Raw genomic sequence first — 13480 nt, 5'->3', positions numbered from 1 at the left:
CCTAAAAATGAGTTCAGAAATTGTCATTGCCTTGAGGTACAAATATAATTTTTTACATAATAAAGTTCAATAATCACTATCCCAGAGCTTGGACTTTTTCCTGAAAATAAGTCCTTAAATTTATCTTAGAATCCTGTAGGGACCATTGGGTTTTATTATGAACACTAACCACTAGCCATTAATTCACATTTGACTAGGTACGTCCAATTGAGTTTCAAAATAGAGGCTATATATTTTCAATTAGTTTGCTTTAAAAATACCTAATATGTAAAATTTTAAAAAGTGTGGATACTGCCTTCATATTAATTACCTCTATCAACAATTTAAGAAAACATTATTTAAAGCAAGAATAAAAGAAATGCAAATGTAGATTTACTAAGTCATGTAAGGGTCAAAGATAACCTATTTACCATTTCCAATTTTATTTATTGAAAGATAACAAGAATATTGTCTTTGCATTAGATTCCTTGATGGGTGGCTAAGTTATAATTTACCATTTTCTTTCAGGATTGAACTAATGTGAAATATTAGAAAATATGATTATTAGCAGCTTTCCTTAATAATTAAGAAGTCTAAATAATAACATCATCATTTTAAAACTCAAAGAAATGATTTATAAAAGCTGGAAAATACAGTACTGTCACATTTATTTTCTAATATTACTCTCCCTATGTAATTAGAAGTCATTTTATTATACAAATATGAATTATTGACTTTGTTCTAATTTCTATTTTTATTAGCTAGAGAACTAACTACATATGAACATAAGAACAATGATAATGACAACAATTTGTATTGATGTAGTGCTTTACAATTTAAAAATCAATTTCACATTCATTTTGTCATTTTATTCTCACAAAGATTCCATTGCATTTTTGGTGCAGCTGTAGCATGACAGTCTTAAAGATGAGGAACCTGTGGCTCAAAGAAGTTAACTATCTTTCCCATAATCAGGGAACTAGTCAAGAGCAACCCTGACCTTGGACTCCTCCCTGTGTTTTCTCCACAAAGCCAACCATTGCTTCTCTCTAATGAAGACATCAATGACTCCCAGGGGCTATTGAGTTGGAATTTCTTTAAATGTAGTACCTATTCAATTTTATTGAACTATTCCTTGATTACAAAGGATTGCAAGAATATTTACTATGTAATTTCTTGACATTATTTTTCTGGCTAAATTCACAAGCTACATAGAGTGCTTTTTTATTTTGTGAGGTGTCTGAATATTAAAGCAATTAAAATGAATGCATAGGCTATAGATTTGAGATTATTGTGAACAACTTAAGAGTAACATTAGAAAAGTGATTTTGTTTCTCATTTTCTTTGTTTTAGGACTAATTGAACCATGGTTATGGTTGTTTTAATTATAGAGTATCTTAAACTTGGGAGATAGGAGATAGAAATAATCTGAAGAAACTTCACCAAAAATATGGTTAAAGAAATCACGACACTTGAACTTGATATAAACAAAAAGTGGTGTTTTTGAGCTATAATGAGTATATATTTTGAAAACAAACTCAGGAATTGTTGGTCAGATGGATAATAATTAATTAAGAGTTGTGTGAAAAATAAATTTTTACCAATCATAATTCAAATACTAAAGAAGAAGAGATTACAAAGGAAAAACTTCAGTTAGTATTTTTTAAATAATAAACATCTGTCCTCTGTCAAAATGTTATTTTTAATTTAATAATATTAAAATATTTTATGCAAAAGAGTCAACCACAAGTGGTGTGACTGTTAACCAGATGGCAGACTTTGGATGAATGATTCCAGAGGCCAATGCAGAAATTAAAAATGAGAATAGAGTCCTCTGAGTGCATTCAAGAAATGCAGCCCTAAAAGTTGAAGGAATGCAAAGATTTGTCTCTACTTATCAGAGACAGCAAAGAAACAAAGGAAGCCTGGAGGCTGAGAAGGAGGGCAGGGGAGGGAGGAAGACGGACAATGTGAGAGAGAGAGAACGGAGGAGGAAGACAAGGATTAAAAGGAGGAGGAGAAGGAGAGCAAGGACCCTGAAATTGAGAGGAATGCAAAGAATTCTGAATTACAGAAAAGAGAGAAAGAAAAAGTTCAGTAATGAAAGCACTCTTTTTTGGTATTAAGTATAAACAGAAAACAATATATAGTGTGACTAGGGTGATTCTGTTTTATTCAGGTAAACTCTATCATCCCTAAAGATAAATCTCTACTTATCTGAAAAATCTGATTTCTTGAGGATCAGTGTGCATACAAGGGTGGGTGTATTACATTTTCGTTTTAACATTTTACTTGTAAAATCTCACAAAAGCATTAATACCCATTAGCGTTATCAACTCTAAACTAAGCATCCAATTTAAGTGCTGAAATATTTTATTTGTAATTGATGATACAAAAAGAGATGCAATTTTGATATGTCAGACCATGAAACCTTTTTCTTTGATTCTGTTTTAAATTTAAACCCCAACTTTTCAAAGACTACCTGAGGAAGATATCACTTTAGACTGTGTTGAGCTTGACAGCTATGAGACCAGAATGATAAAAGAGGAAATTCACTAGAAAGCAGATGTGTATACTAAGAACATTTATTATTTTCCAACTATTGAGCCTACTAAACAACTATTGTGCTAAGTACTTTACAAATGCAATGTAATTTAATTCCTGTACGACTTGTTTACTTTTCAGGTAAAGGTGGCCATAAGGCCCAGTGTCTAGCTCATGTGCCCTGATTCACACAAAGTTTCTTCCTGCAATACAGAGTACTTCATAAATGGTGAAGAAAAAAATTCCCTGATTGTTTGTACCACTATAATTCACACATATTATGCTAAATTTTAATAAGTAGAAGAAACAGAAACCATTTAAGACCACTTCTTCCAGAACAAGCTCATATTGGTTGAACACTTTCTAAAATGAGAAAACTTAAAAGAATTAATGGCAATGCTTATCTCCTTTGTCCAAACAGTCGTTCTCTGACATTCATACCGTCTAGATATTTTTGATAACAGCATGCTCTGCAGTGATTTTATTTTATACATCTATAAATGAAAAGTGAAAATCTCTGATGATACCTACTGATTAAGCACATGCTGTTATCAACATACAGATCTTATTTAAATATTCCCAGGTCAACTTTTAAGAGTTAGCCTTATGAATCCTTTAACCCCAATTGAATCACTGAAGAAATTCCATTAAAAATGAAAATTTAGGGCTTCCCTGGTGGCGCAGTGGTTGAGAATCTGCCTGCCAATGCAGGGGACACGGGTTCGAGCCCTGGTCTGGGAAGATCCCACATGCCGTGGAGCAACTGGGCCCGTGAGCCACAATTACTGAGCCTGCGCGTCTGGAGCCTGTGCTCCGCAATAAGAGAGGCCGCGATAGTGAGAGGCCCGCGCACCGCGATGAAGAGTGGCCCCCGCTTGCCACAACTAGAGAAAGCCCTCGCACAGAAACGAAGACCCAACACAGCCATAAATAAATAAATAAATAAATAAAAATTAAAAAAAAAAAAAATGAAAATTTAAATGCGATATTAAAAAGAGAACCCATTTACACATTTAACAAAAATATAGTGAGACTCTACTCTCTTGTGACACTGACTGGGAATACAAAATGTATTATGGCAGGTGTCAGCCCTTAAGAAGCTCACACTGCAAATGCATTTTTTTTCCATAAAGGCTAGACAGTTATAGTTATAGAATGTATTGCATTGTCCTATAACTGGCTATAGTGAAGAACAGAGGGCTTTATATTTGTCAGATAAGTGAACAATGACATCTAAGATGAACATGTTTGGGTTTAAACATAGGTTAAATGGATAATAATAGGCTCACAAAGGTAAAATTTTTGCTTGTTTTTTAAATTGATCTTCAGCCCTCCGAGTACTTACTGGCACATAGCAAGCCCTACGTAAATGTGTCAACTGTATGTGTGATCTTTTCCTTCTCAGCACTGAAACCACTAGCTTTCCCATCTTGAAGAAACTGATTAACTTCTATTTGGCTCTATTTTCTCGCCAACAAAATAGGGACAGAAATAATTTGCCCTCTGTTTTTTCTGATATTAATGTGTTGATACATCTAAAGTCTGTCCTAAAGTATGAATGCAACAGATGTTGGAGTACTGTACATGAACAGCTACGTACTTTAAAAGTAGATATGCAATCTCAAATGATTGCAGAAGTGAAATTTTACAGGAGAGAAAATTAAGATCTAGAATGTGTATGGTATATCTAAGGCCATACTGTTAAGAGTAGAGCTTTTCCCACAAAACAGTATTTTTAATCCTAATTTAAACTGTTTACATACTCATCTCTATAGCAATGATAAATATTTTACCCGTCAAAAGTGCTTAATTGGAAAGAACTCAGAGAAAAAGAGGCTAAAAACTATAAAAATATTTCCCCAATTTGTGATTTAAATAGCAATGGACAAATGGTAAATTAAAAGTTTTCTAAAGGTATATATGGGATTACAGGAATTATAACAGCTGTAATATCATGAAGTATTCTGTTATTTTAATACTAAACAGCAACCACTATAGGTCACTTATTTTCAACTGAAGGTTGGACATTTACTTATTTTTAAAAGAGAGGAATTTACATTTTTATAATTTGTGACCTCTCTTTAAGTTTACGTTAGCTTTATCCTCTTCTGCAGCCTTTTTCCCTAAACCTTGCAATGGTAATAAAACACAAGTCAACAGCATCAGTTTATTTCCTTGAAGCAATGAGAATAGTGGTTATTCCTCTAACTCTTCACACACAGAAGAACCCCAGATAAATATTTTCTGTTATGTTCACTGGGTGTTTCATATTCTGAGAAGCATTTGTAAAGTAAAGGAAAGGGGTAAACAGAGAAATCATCTCATCAGCTTTCAATTAGAAGGCAGCCCACTAGAGAGAGGAAAAGAAACATAAACACAAGTTCTTATGAACAGAGCTATACAAGTAGAAAGCAAAAAAAGAAAAAAGTCTGCCCCTCTCTTTGTAAAGCCAAGTTGACCTTCGTGGCAAAACTAGTTTGAGGTAATTCTCACTCTGTAGATTACATGTATTTGAGATCAGGTAAGCTGAAAATTCAGATAAAATATCAAGCATGACCAGAGTTTAAAACATAAATTCCGAATGATTAAGTTAAAGTCCTACAATATCTCAGTCTTTGGTCACTGATCCCACCACCATCTCTCTACATGATTCATCCTGATTGGATGTCATAATAGCCCCCTGAGGTCTAAACGGATTCCAATAGAGAAAGTGTGCTTTAACTTTAAAAAGAATAGCATATGACCCAGTTAGTAAGTGTAATCCTTTTAAAAACTTGTCCAGTTCCTTGTTTGAGAAATAAGTAAAAAGCCAGTGAAAAGAAGGTTCTCTGGAATGGGAAGTGGAAAAAAAATTAGAAGAAATAGGAATTATGATAAGAAGGGCATATAAAATCCTAAAGGAGAGACAACAACAGGAAGAATAATAGCACATAAAGAGAAAAAGAGAATCATCAGGGGACAATCATGAAATAGGAGTCATAGGAAAGGAATAAAGACTGATACGTTGCACAGCTGTGAAATCTTGGACTTTTACCTTTTAGCAGCTATGTGTCTGCCCCCTCCCCATATACGTTCTCCATATTAACTCCCACTCCTGGGGAGGGGGAAGAAATGTGGTTGTAGGGATAGAGGGCCTTTACCAGCACACTATTTTATTTTTTTAATCTCCTCATTTTTAGAGAAATAACTGTTGGCAATGAGGGGATTTTTAAAAATTATTATTATTATTATTTTATCTTTTGGCCACACCGCGCGGCATGTGGGATCTTAGTTCCCCCACCAGAGATCGAATCCATGCCCCCTGCAGTGGCAGCGCGGAGTCTTAACCACTGGACTGCCAGGGAAGTCCCCGAGGGGACTTTTTTTTTTTTAATCAGAAAAAGCATACGAGGGAGAGATTACTTAGGGAATACATTTTCCTTGATTTTGTTTTATGAAAATATAGGTGGTAAATGCAATCTGAGAACTCGTTTGCATAATATATTTGTATATACTGTGTGTTAACATAAATATAAAATGTTTACTCAGTTTGTGTTCAACATATGAGAAAAACGCTGCGCTGCCTTCCTCTCTTGCTGTACAGCCCCTTGCTTCTTCCTGCGTTGCGTGTGTGCATCAAGACACCCACTTAGCGAGTAAACCCTCTGAGATGAGAAAACATGCCCTGCTTTGATGGGCATCTATTACCAGCTTTTGTGTACATCATCACGCATACGGAGAGCGCTTGGTTTCTGCCAGATTTTAGAAGCCCAAAGTCACAGTATCCTGTCGGGATAACTTTGTTTGTCTTCAGCAGGAGCACTAAAAACTGTTTCTCAATATACATTCACTCCGAGTAGATAGACCTTCAGAGAACTATGACATTGAGATACCAATTCTTTGCTAAGAGGACTAAAACAGTGATGAACACTTCAAGACTAAGTCTAGCCCATAAAAAACTTGCTTGTCATAGATCAAATTGATTTTTATTTATATCTTTAACTCCAACATAATTCCTTTAGGGAAAAAACATTGTTTTCACTTCGACTTCTTTGTTCTATCTTTTAATATATTACTCATTATTTACTATGTTATTTTATCTATTCCACATCCATCATCCTCAGTAAACCATAAGCTCTATGCAGGAAATGTCCATTTAATGAATCTATAAAACTCCAGCTTAATAGATTGTCTGGCGTATTCAGATATTTATTTAATTATAGTTTTCCATAAGAAAAGACTTACAGGGAAGACATAAATAAAAGAGAATATAAATAAGAAATGTTAGGTAAGAAATGTAAATAAGCAAGTAACTTTTTTATTGGCAAAAAATAGGACTAACAATATTAGTAATCTAAAAATGCATACTAGAGACCAAGGCTTTTCCCAAATGCAGGTCATGATCCATTGATGGTTTATGAAGTCAATGCAATGGGTCTTGTACAGCATTTTTAAAAAGTAACTCTAATAAAATAAAGCAGATAATATTAAAGTACATTATATGTACTTTTTGTATAGAGTTGAACACAAAAAGTTACAAAAACAGTCATAAAGCAAGGAGTTATCTTCTCTACTGTGTCCCAAATTTGACCCCATTATGTCTGTAAGTCATAACAAAAAGAGAAATTTAATTTTCGTAACAGTTAAAAGAAAAAAGAAACCCAGCTAACTGCTCAAGAAACTACAAACATTTCTAATGCTATTATTAGTAAGAGATTTCTTCTGAGGATACTCATAATAGGAGCCTTGCATACAAATCTCCCATATCCTCAAATAGATACTTTTGGTTGATACAACTCTACACGTTATAGTTTCTCTAAATACAAGCCAATGGCATCATAGCTAGACATATCAGAGTTCAATAAACCCACCTCTATAGGCTGTCATAACAACGTGATACAAACAGTCTGGCCTATGTTTCCAACTGAATAGATTATGAATAAAAAGAATAGATGTTAAATATTTTTATAAATGAATACATGCACACAGGTATAGGTGGATGACTATTAAATATATTTTGCTTTGTATGGGCCAGAATATATTGAAAGGGTATAGTGTTTGACGTGCATAACTGTGACATGTACACACTTTACAAATCTCACTGTGAGCAAGAACTGTTGATAAAAACCCTGCTTTTAGATTTAGTTCATTGATGTCCTATGCAATGAGGGAATTTATTATTTCTCTAGTATTCCAGAAAGACAGCACAACCACTCTCCTTAAGAATTGTATTCTAAGGAAAAAAGTTAAGGATTCAATAATATACTGGAAAATATTTATGGTCATTAAGGATTCAACCTGTACATCCGTTTAAGCAGTTTAATCTTTGATTCATTCAAGTTAAGAATGATTATAAAGAGCACATATAGGAATATTAAAGCCTAGTTAGCTGTAATATTAGCTCCTCTAACTCTTTTCCTTTTGACAAATTTTTCACCAAAATAGAGAAGGATGAAGAGGACTTGGAAAACTGCAACTGAGAGAGACAGAGAGAGAGGGAGAGATAAAGAATGTTAGGCCAATGTTTACGGAGTAAGAGATACACATATCTGGAAATGGGTCTATGTAATGTGCTGTGGCGTTTCGTTTTCAAAGGACTATGAACTTGGGCAAGTTGTTTACCTTCTCTAAGTCTCAGATCCCTTGCCTTTAAAAATGGAAAGATAATATCTACTGGGCCAGGTTGCAAGAATCAAATAAGATAACAATTATAAAGTTCTTAGCATGAGTTGAAAGAATAAATACTCTTAATAATTTCCTTTCCCTTTTCTACTTCCTTTACCATCCACATCTTTCTTTACATTTTTTCCTTAGAGAACTCATCACTTTAATATTTTTTCCTTAGTATGCATAAGTGCTGAATCTCTATCCCTCTCTGTTCCTGTAAATTTTAGTCCTGCACTTATCAATACTTGGTCAATATCCCTAAGGTAAAGTTAATATGAGATTGATACAAACTCAGGAGTTCTACAGGATACTCTTACACCTTTATCCCTATGCATTACAATTTCATTGTCTCTCACCAACTGACCAGATATTTTCCTCTGATATTTCGATGTCACATCTTTGATCAACATTGCAAAATAGAACATGTTATCTTTCTTGCCAAAGAAGTCAGCACTCCTTATTCTTTGTTTTTACTACCAATTGCAAGATAATCCCCCTAAGTCTTTAACCTCAAAAAATGAGAATTAACGTGAACAAATTTTCTGAATAAATTATAGTTTACATCTAGAAAATCAACAACTTTTGTTTTAATCTTGGTAATTTGGAATTAAAAATTTTCAAAATCATATTTCACATGCATGTATTTGCTTTAACTGGAGTAAACTGAGGCTTGTTTAGCACTTGTTATGGAGTAGGAGTCATCACCATGAACCTCTTTTATTATATTTTACAGCAATTACAGTAATAGCATAAAGAACTAATAAATGTGGATGATGTCTTTCCTTTTAGTGGTTCCTTTTCCAACAACTTTGAGGAAGAATTTTAATTGGTTGATACCTACTGAATTGGGTATGTTAATTTATTGTAAGAATAGATTCTAATTCCAGGTAAATAAACTCACAGTCAGCATCTGTGGAGCATTTCTATTAGCAAAGTATAAAAGCCTTTTAAAATCTTTTGTGACTACTAAGAGGCTTTGAGCTTTCGTGTGAGAGTGTTTTGTGTTTGTCGTTGTTCCTGACCAGGTAAAACTGACCAGGCATCACTAAATTGTCATTCCCCCAAGGACACAAGCTTGAAGTCATCATTCAGTTTTCATCTTTCCTCACTGCCCATATCCAATCTTAGTAATAAATCCTACTACCCTGCCTTCCTAGTGTTTGTTCCATCTGCACTGGCCTTTGACTTCCCACTCCACTATCATTGGCTCACTCATATTATGACATTGATCACTGAACTTTTATGCTCAATGAGTCCTTCCCATCTCTGCTATATATTACACACTGATGATAACTTTTTCCCTAAAACTTTATTAAATTTGTTTGCTCCAAAAACTTTAATTTTTTTTTACTCCATTTACTCCAAAAACTTCAAATCTTCAAATTACTTCAACTTGGCATTTTAGAGCTTCAGTAATCATATGGCATATTATATTTCTGCTTTAGCATTATATTATGTAAATACATAGCAGAGTACCTGTATCCTAGCAAGAATTCATCACACTTTAGTCCCTCCCCCAAGGTGCCACACTTTGGAGACCAGATGTTCCCTAAACACCTTATCCCTTTCCTAGTATCATTCTCTAGATCTTAATGATTTTGTAATCCTCTGTACTCTTTGAAGCCAAGTTCAAGGGCCACCTCCTGCATGACCCTTTTACTGATTTCTCTTCTCTTCCCCTGCCCTTGAACAATTAATATTTGTTGTTTGTATATCATTAGGCATTTAATCACTGACTGTCTTATAGTGCTATTTCGTCTTTGGCGTGTTTCTTTTCAAAATTGTTTCCCTTATTTTAAGTCTTTTAGAGGTATATCTTCTGTGGAGCTTAATTGTATACAGGGAAGTAAGTAGTAATTGCCAAATAAACAGTTCTTGATGCTAAATGAATAAGTATTAGATCTTTTTGATCATATTTACTATGTTCTTTCACATGTAACTGGATAATTGTTGACTAATATTCTATTAAAGTATATCTCTATCTCCTGGGCATATTATGTACCCTACAAATATATTGATTTCAACTGTCCAAAGACCTCAGATAACATTGTTTGCTTGGGTCCTAAAAAATAACTTTAAACAATTTAAATGTTGTGCTCATGATTCAGGTTTCACAGATGCAATAACCATTGATCTTAAAAAATGTATCCATATTCCAAAATAAAATTCACTTTAGAACCTGAAGTTCTGGATAAATAGATTGCATTGCACTGAAAATTTTGAAGATTCTATCTATGCTCAAATAAGCACTTCTGTCTTATTCAACTATTTTTCCTACTCGTGCTACCACCACTAACTTATCTGGATATCTTAAAATGTTCTCTATAATTTTATGAATATCAAATATAGTTATTGAAAAGTCTTATTTTTCTTTTTAAAAAATCCTTATCAGATATCCATACCCACCATAATCATTGTAATGACATTTGTATGATCTACAGATTAAATATAATGTTAATCAATCTGCCAAAGATTATATTGCTATGTTCTCAGTATTATTTATGCTATATACACTTTACTCCAATATCAGGATGTATGATAAATTTAAATAGGTAGATATGGAATGATTATATTGACAGCATTGTGCTGTGAATGTAACCAAAGTAACATAAGGAACTCACAGTCTAATGAAAGAGACAACGAAATATATTCCAATGCAATTTCTAAAATCCAAATCATAACAAAGAGCACAGAGAGTGGAGAAATTTCACTAATATATGAAATGGAAGCAAATTGTCCAAAGATGACCTTATAGAGATTTTTAACATTTAAGCTTGATCTCTACGGATGAGTAGGATTTTTTTCAAATAGAGAAAGGAAAAATGGGGTTTCCTGGAAGAAGAAGAAAAGTATAAAGTATATTCTCTGCAAAGTATAAAGACTGTGGTAGTATGATAAGCAAGAATTTCAGTGCATTAAATTGGGTAGAATTAGAATGTAGGCCTTTAGAAAAATAAAATAGACTATAGTGATTGGGATCAAATTTTGAAGAAACTTATAAGGAGTTTGGTTTCCAAAGACAGCGTGGAACCATGAGATATGTATAAGCAGAGGAATGGAAGAGCTAAGGTTGTGTATTAAGCTATAATTCTACAATCAGTGGGCAAAACTAACAGAAGAGGGTAAGAAAGAGAGTCAAGGAGATAAGACACTATTAAGCAAAGAGAGAAAGGAAAGAGTCTGAACAAATATGGTGGTAGTGGAAATGAAGAAAAGGGGACAAATTAAAGAAATATTTTGGAGGTACAACTAGTATGACTTCAATATGTTATATAAAGAAGTTGAGATGCAAGTTAAGGCAACTTTCAGCTTTTTAGATTGCTGAAATAAAATGGAGAATGAGAAGAAACCGCTAAAATTGGTAGTTTGGCTCTTATTGGTAACCTCACACAGTACAGCTAAGAATGAAGGTAAATTAATGGAAAAAAATGAAGGCTGTATTCTAATGCTTTCTGGGGGGTTATATGTATCACAAGAAAATAAAAACCTGATATTTACTCATTCGCTGATTATTTCATAAGGTTACATTGACTAAATAAAGCAATCTAGATAATATACAAAATGGATATATGCCTTTCACACTTAGGGATTTTTTTAATGAGCATTGATAAAATTCAAGTCTCATCAAGTACTCAGAATCAGACAAATTACGATTTATTTCCTCAGGTATTGTAAGAACCAAGATAGCTCCTTTTACCTCCTGACAGCAGTGGTAAAATAAATATTTTCAATCATCTAAACTCTTTTGTTTCTGCACTCATTAGAGCATGCAACTGGTAGAAACCAGGCATTGACTGATTTGATTGACATGTGTTTATTTTCTCTTCCACACACTGTGGGATCACAGCATGAGAGTAATGAAAGAAGAGCTGTAATTTGCAATCATGGATAGCATGGCTATTTACTATAATCATACTTACAACTGGACCTGGCGGGCCCTGGGGACCTTCTCCTCCTTTCAGTCCAGGTGCACCCTGGGAAAAGTGAAAAGAAAAGAAAATGAATTGATGTGAATTGAATATAAATAGGAGGAGATGTATGGCTGATAAAATGAGAATATTAGGAAGTGTTTCCAGACACTAATCTATATTGCTATACGTATTATGACAACCAATGCATATGCTTACATATTTCCCTTTAATTACTCATGAATCTTTATTTAGTTGAGACCTAAAAAAATGCTTCTAATAAGCAATTTTGTTCACATATTTTATTAATATGTTAATTATACCTGAGCTCCAGAAAGTCCTCTTTCACCTGGGAAACCACGTAGTCCTGCTGGTCCGTCTTTCCCTGAGACACCTTGAGGACCTGGGTCACCCTAAAGAATATAATATACATCCATCATAGAGAGTAAACTCTACATGTCTCCAGAAACAAAATTGTAATTACCTCTAAACTACTGTGAGTAAAGCCTGAATACCATTTAATGATGAGAGTATTGAGTGGAATGTCCTATACATTAAAATGAACTACTATCCACAGCTGAGTGTATATAAATGGATGGTTTTATGGTCAATAGAACTAACTGTTCTTATATATCGCTCAGTCATGCCTTGAGATACAATAAACTGAATATTTTACTGACATATCTTTCTGACATTCATTTAAATACTACACCAACATTTAGAGAATCTATGGACAAGTAATGAGAAGCTACAGTAAAAAGTAAATGGATATTTTCAGCCAAGAAAATTCCTTGAGCATGGTGTACCTTGGCACCTTCTTTTCCTGCAGCACCGGGAAGACCTTGCTCCCCAGGAGGGCCAGGAGGACCAGGATGTCCACACTCACCTATGGGACCAGTCTCACCAGTTGGTCCCTAAATTGGATAAACAATCTTCATTAGATTGCTCTTTTATTTTTGGCAAAGATAACACAAACACAAAACAAATATCACTCCCTTTCACAAAGGTTTATCATTTTCAATTATTTTCATGATGTCCTACAAAATTGCATATAAAGCACTGAAAGTAAACTACCTGGTAGAAGTCTGAAAGATTATGTGTAATCTTTATTAAAATCTGAGTGTATAAGGGAAATATGCAGATAAATTCAAAGAGCTGTTTTCTTTATTTAATACCAGATTGTTTCAGAGTGAGGCCAAGTATTGTTAAAAACTGTTTTTTCACTATAATTTCATACCCTCCCCTCTTTTTATATTAGGTGTCAAATGAGTTCAGGAGTAAAAAAGGCACTGGTACCACATTGGTAACTACTCAATGAATCACTGCCTGATAATAAGCTCATGTCCCCTGGAACCCAAACAACCAAAGTGGTTCTCCTTGGAATTTCCATGATTGCAGACCTT

At 33.9% G+C, this 13480-nt stretch overlaps 1 protein-coding gene across 2 annotated transcripts in view; it reads right to left on the bottom strand.

Annotated features, from left to right (window-relative positions):
* The window catches only part of COL11A1 (collagen type XI alpha 1 chain), a 212859-nt gene that overhangs the window by 54673 nt on the left and 144706 nt on the right, over positions 1–13480 (bottom strand). For both annotated transcript variants that reach the window (XM_061183781.1, XM_061183782.1), the window contains 3 exons: positions 12884–12991; positions 12401–12490; positions 12090–12143 (listed from right to left, as the gene is read on the bottom strand). In XM_061183781.1, coding sequence (XP_061039764.1) covers positions 12090–12143; positions 12401–12490; positions 12884–12991 — 252 coding nt within the window. The remainder of the gene's footprint in view (positions 1–12089; positions 12144–12400; positions 12491–12883; positions 12992–13480) is intronic.

This window comes from Eubalaena glacialis, chromosome 3 (assembly GCF_028564815.1).
Source record: "Eubalaena glacialis isolate mEubGla1 chromosome 3, mEubGla1.1.hap2.+ XY, whole genome shotgun sequence".
Taxonomy (NCBI): domain Eukaryota; kingdom Metazoa; phylum Chordata; class Mammalia; order Artiodactyla; family Balaenidae; genus Eubalaena; species Eubalaena glacialis.
This window is presented reverse-complemented; position numbering and strand designations above follow the sequence as displayed.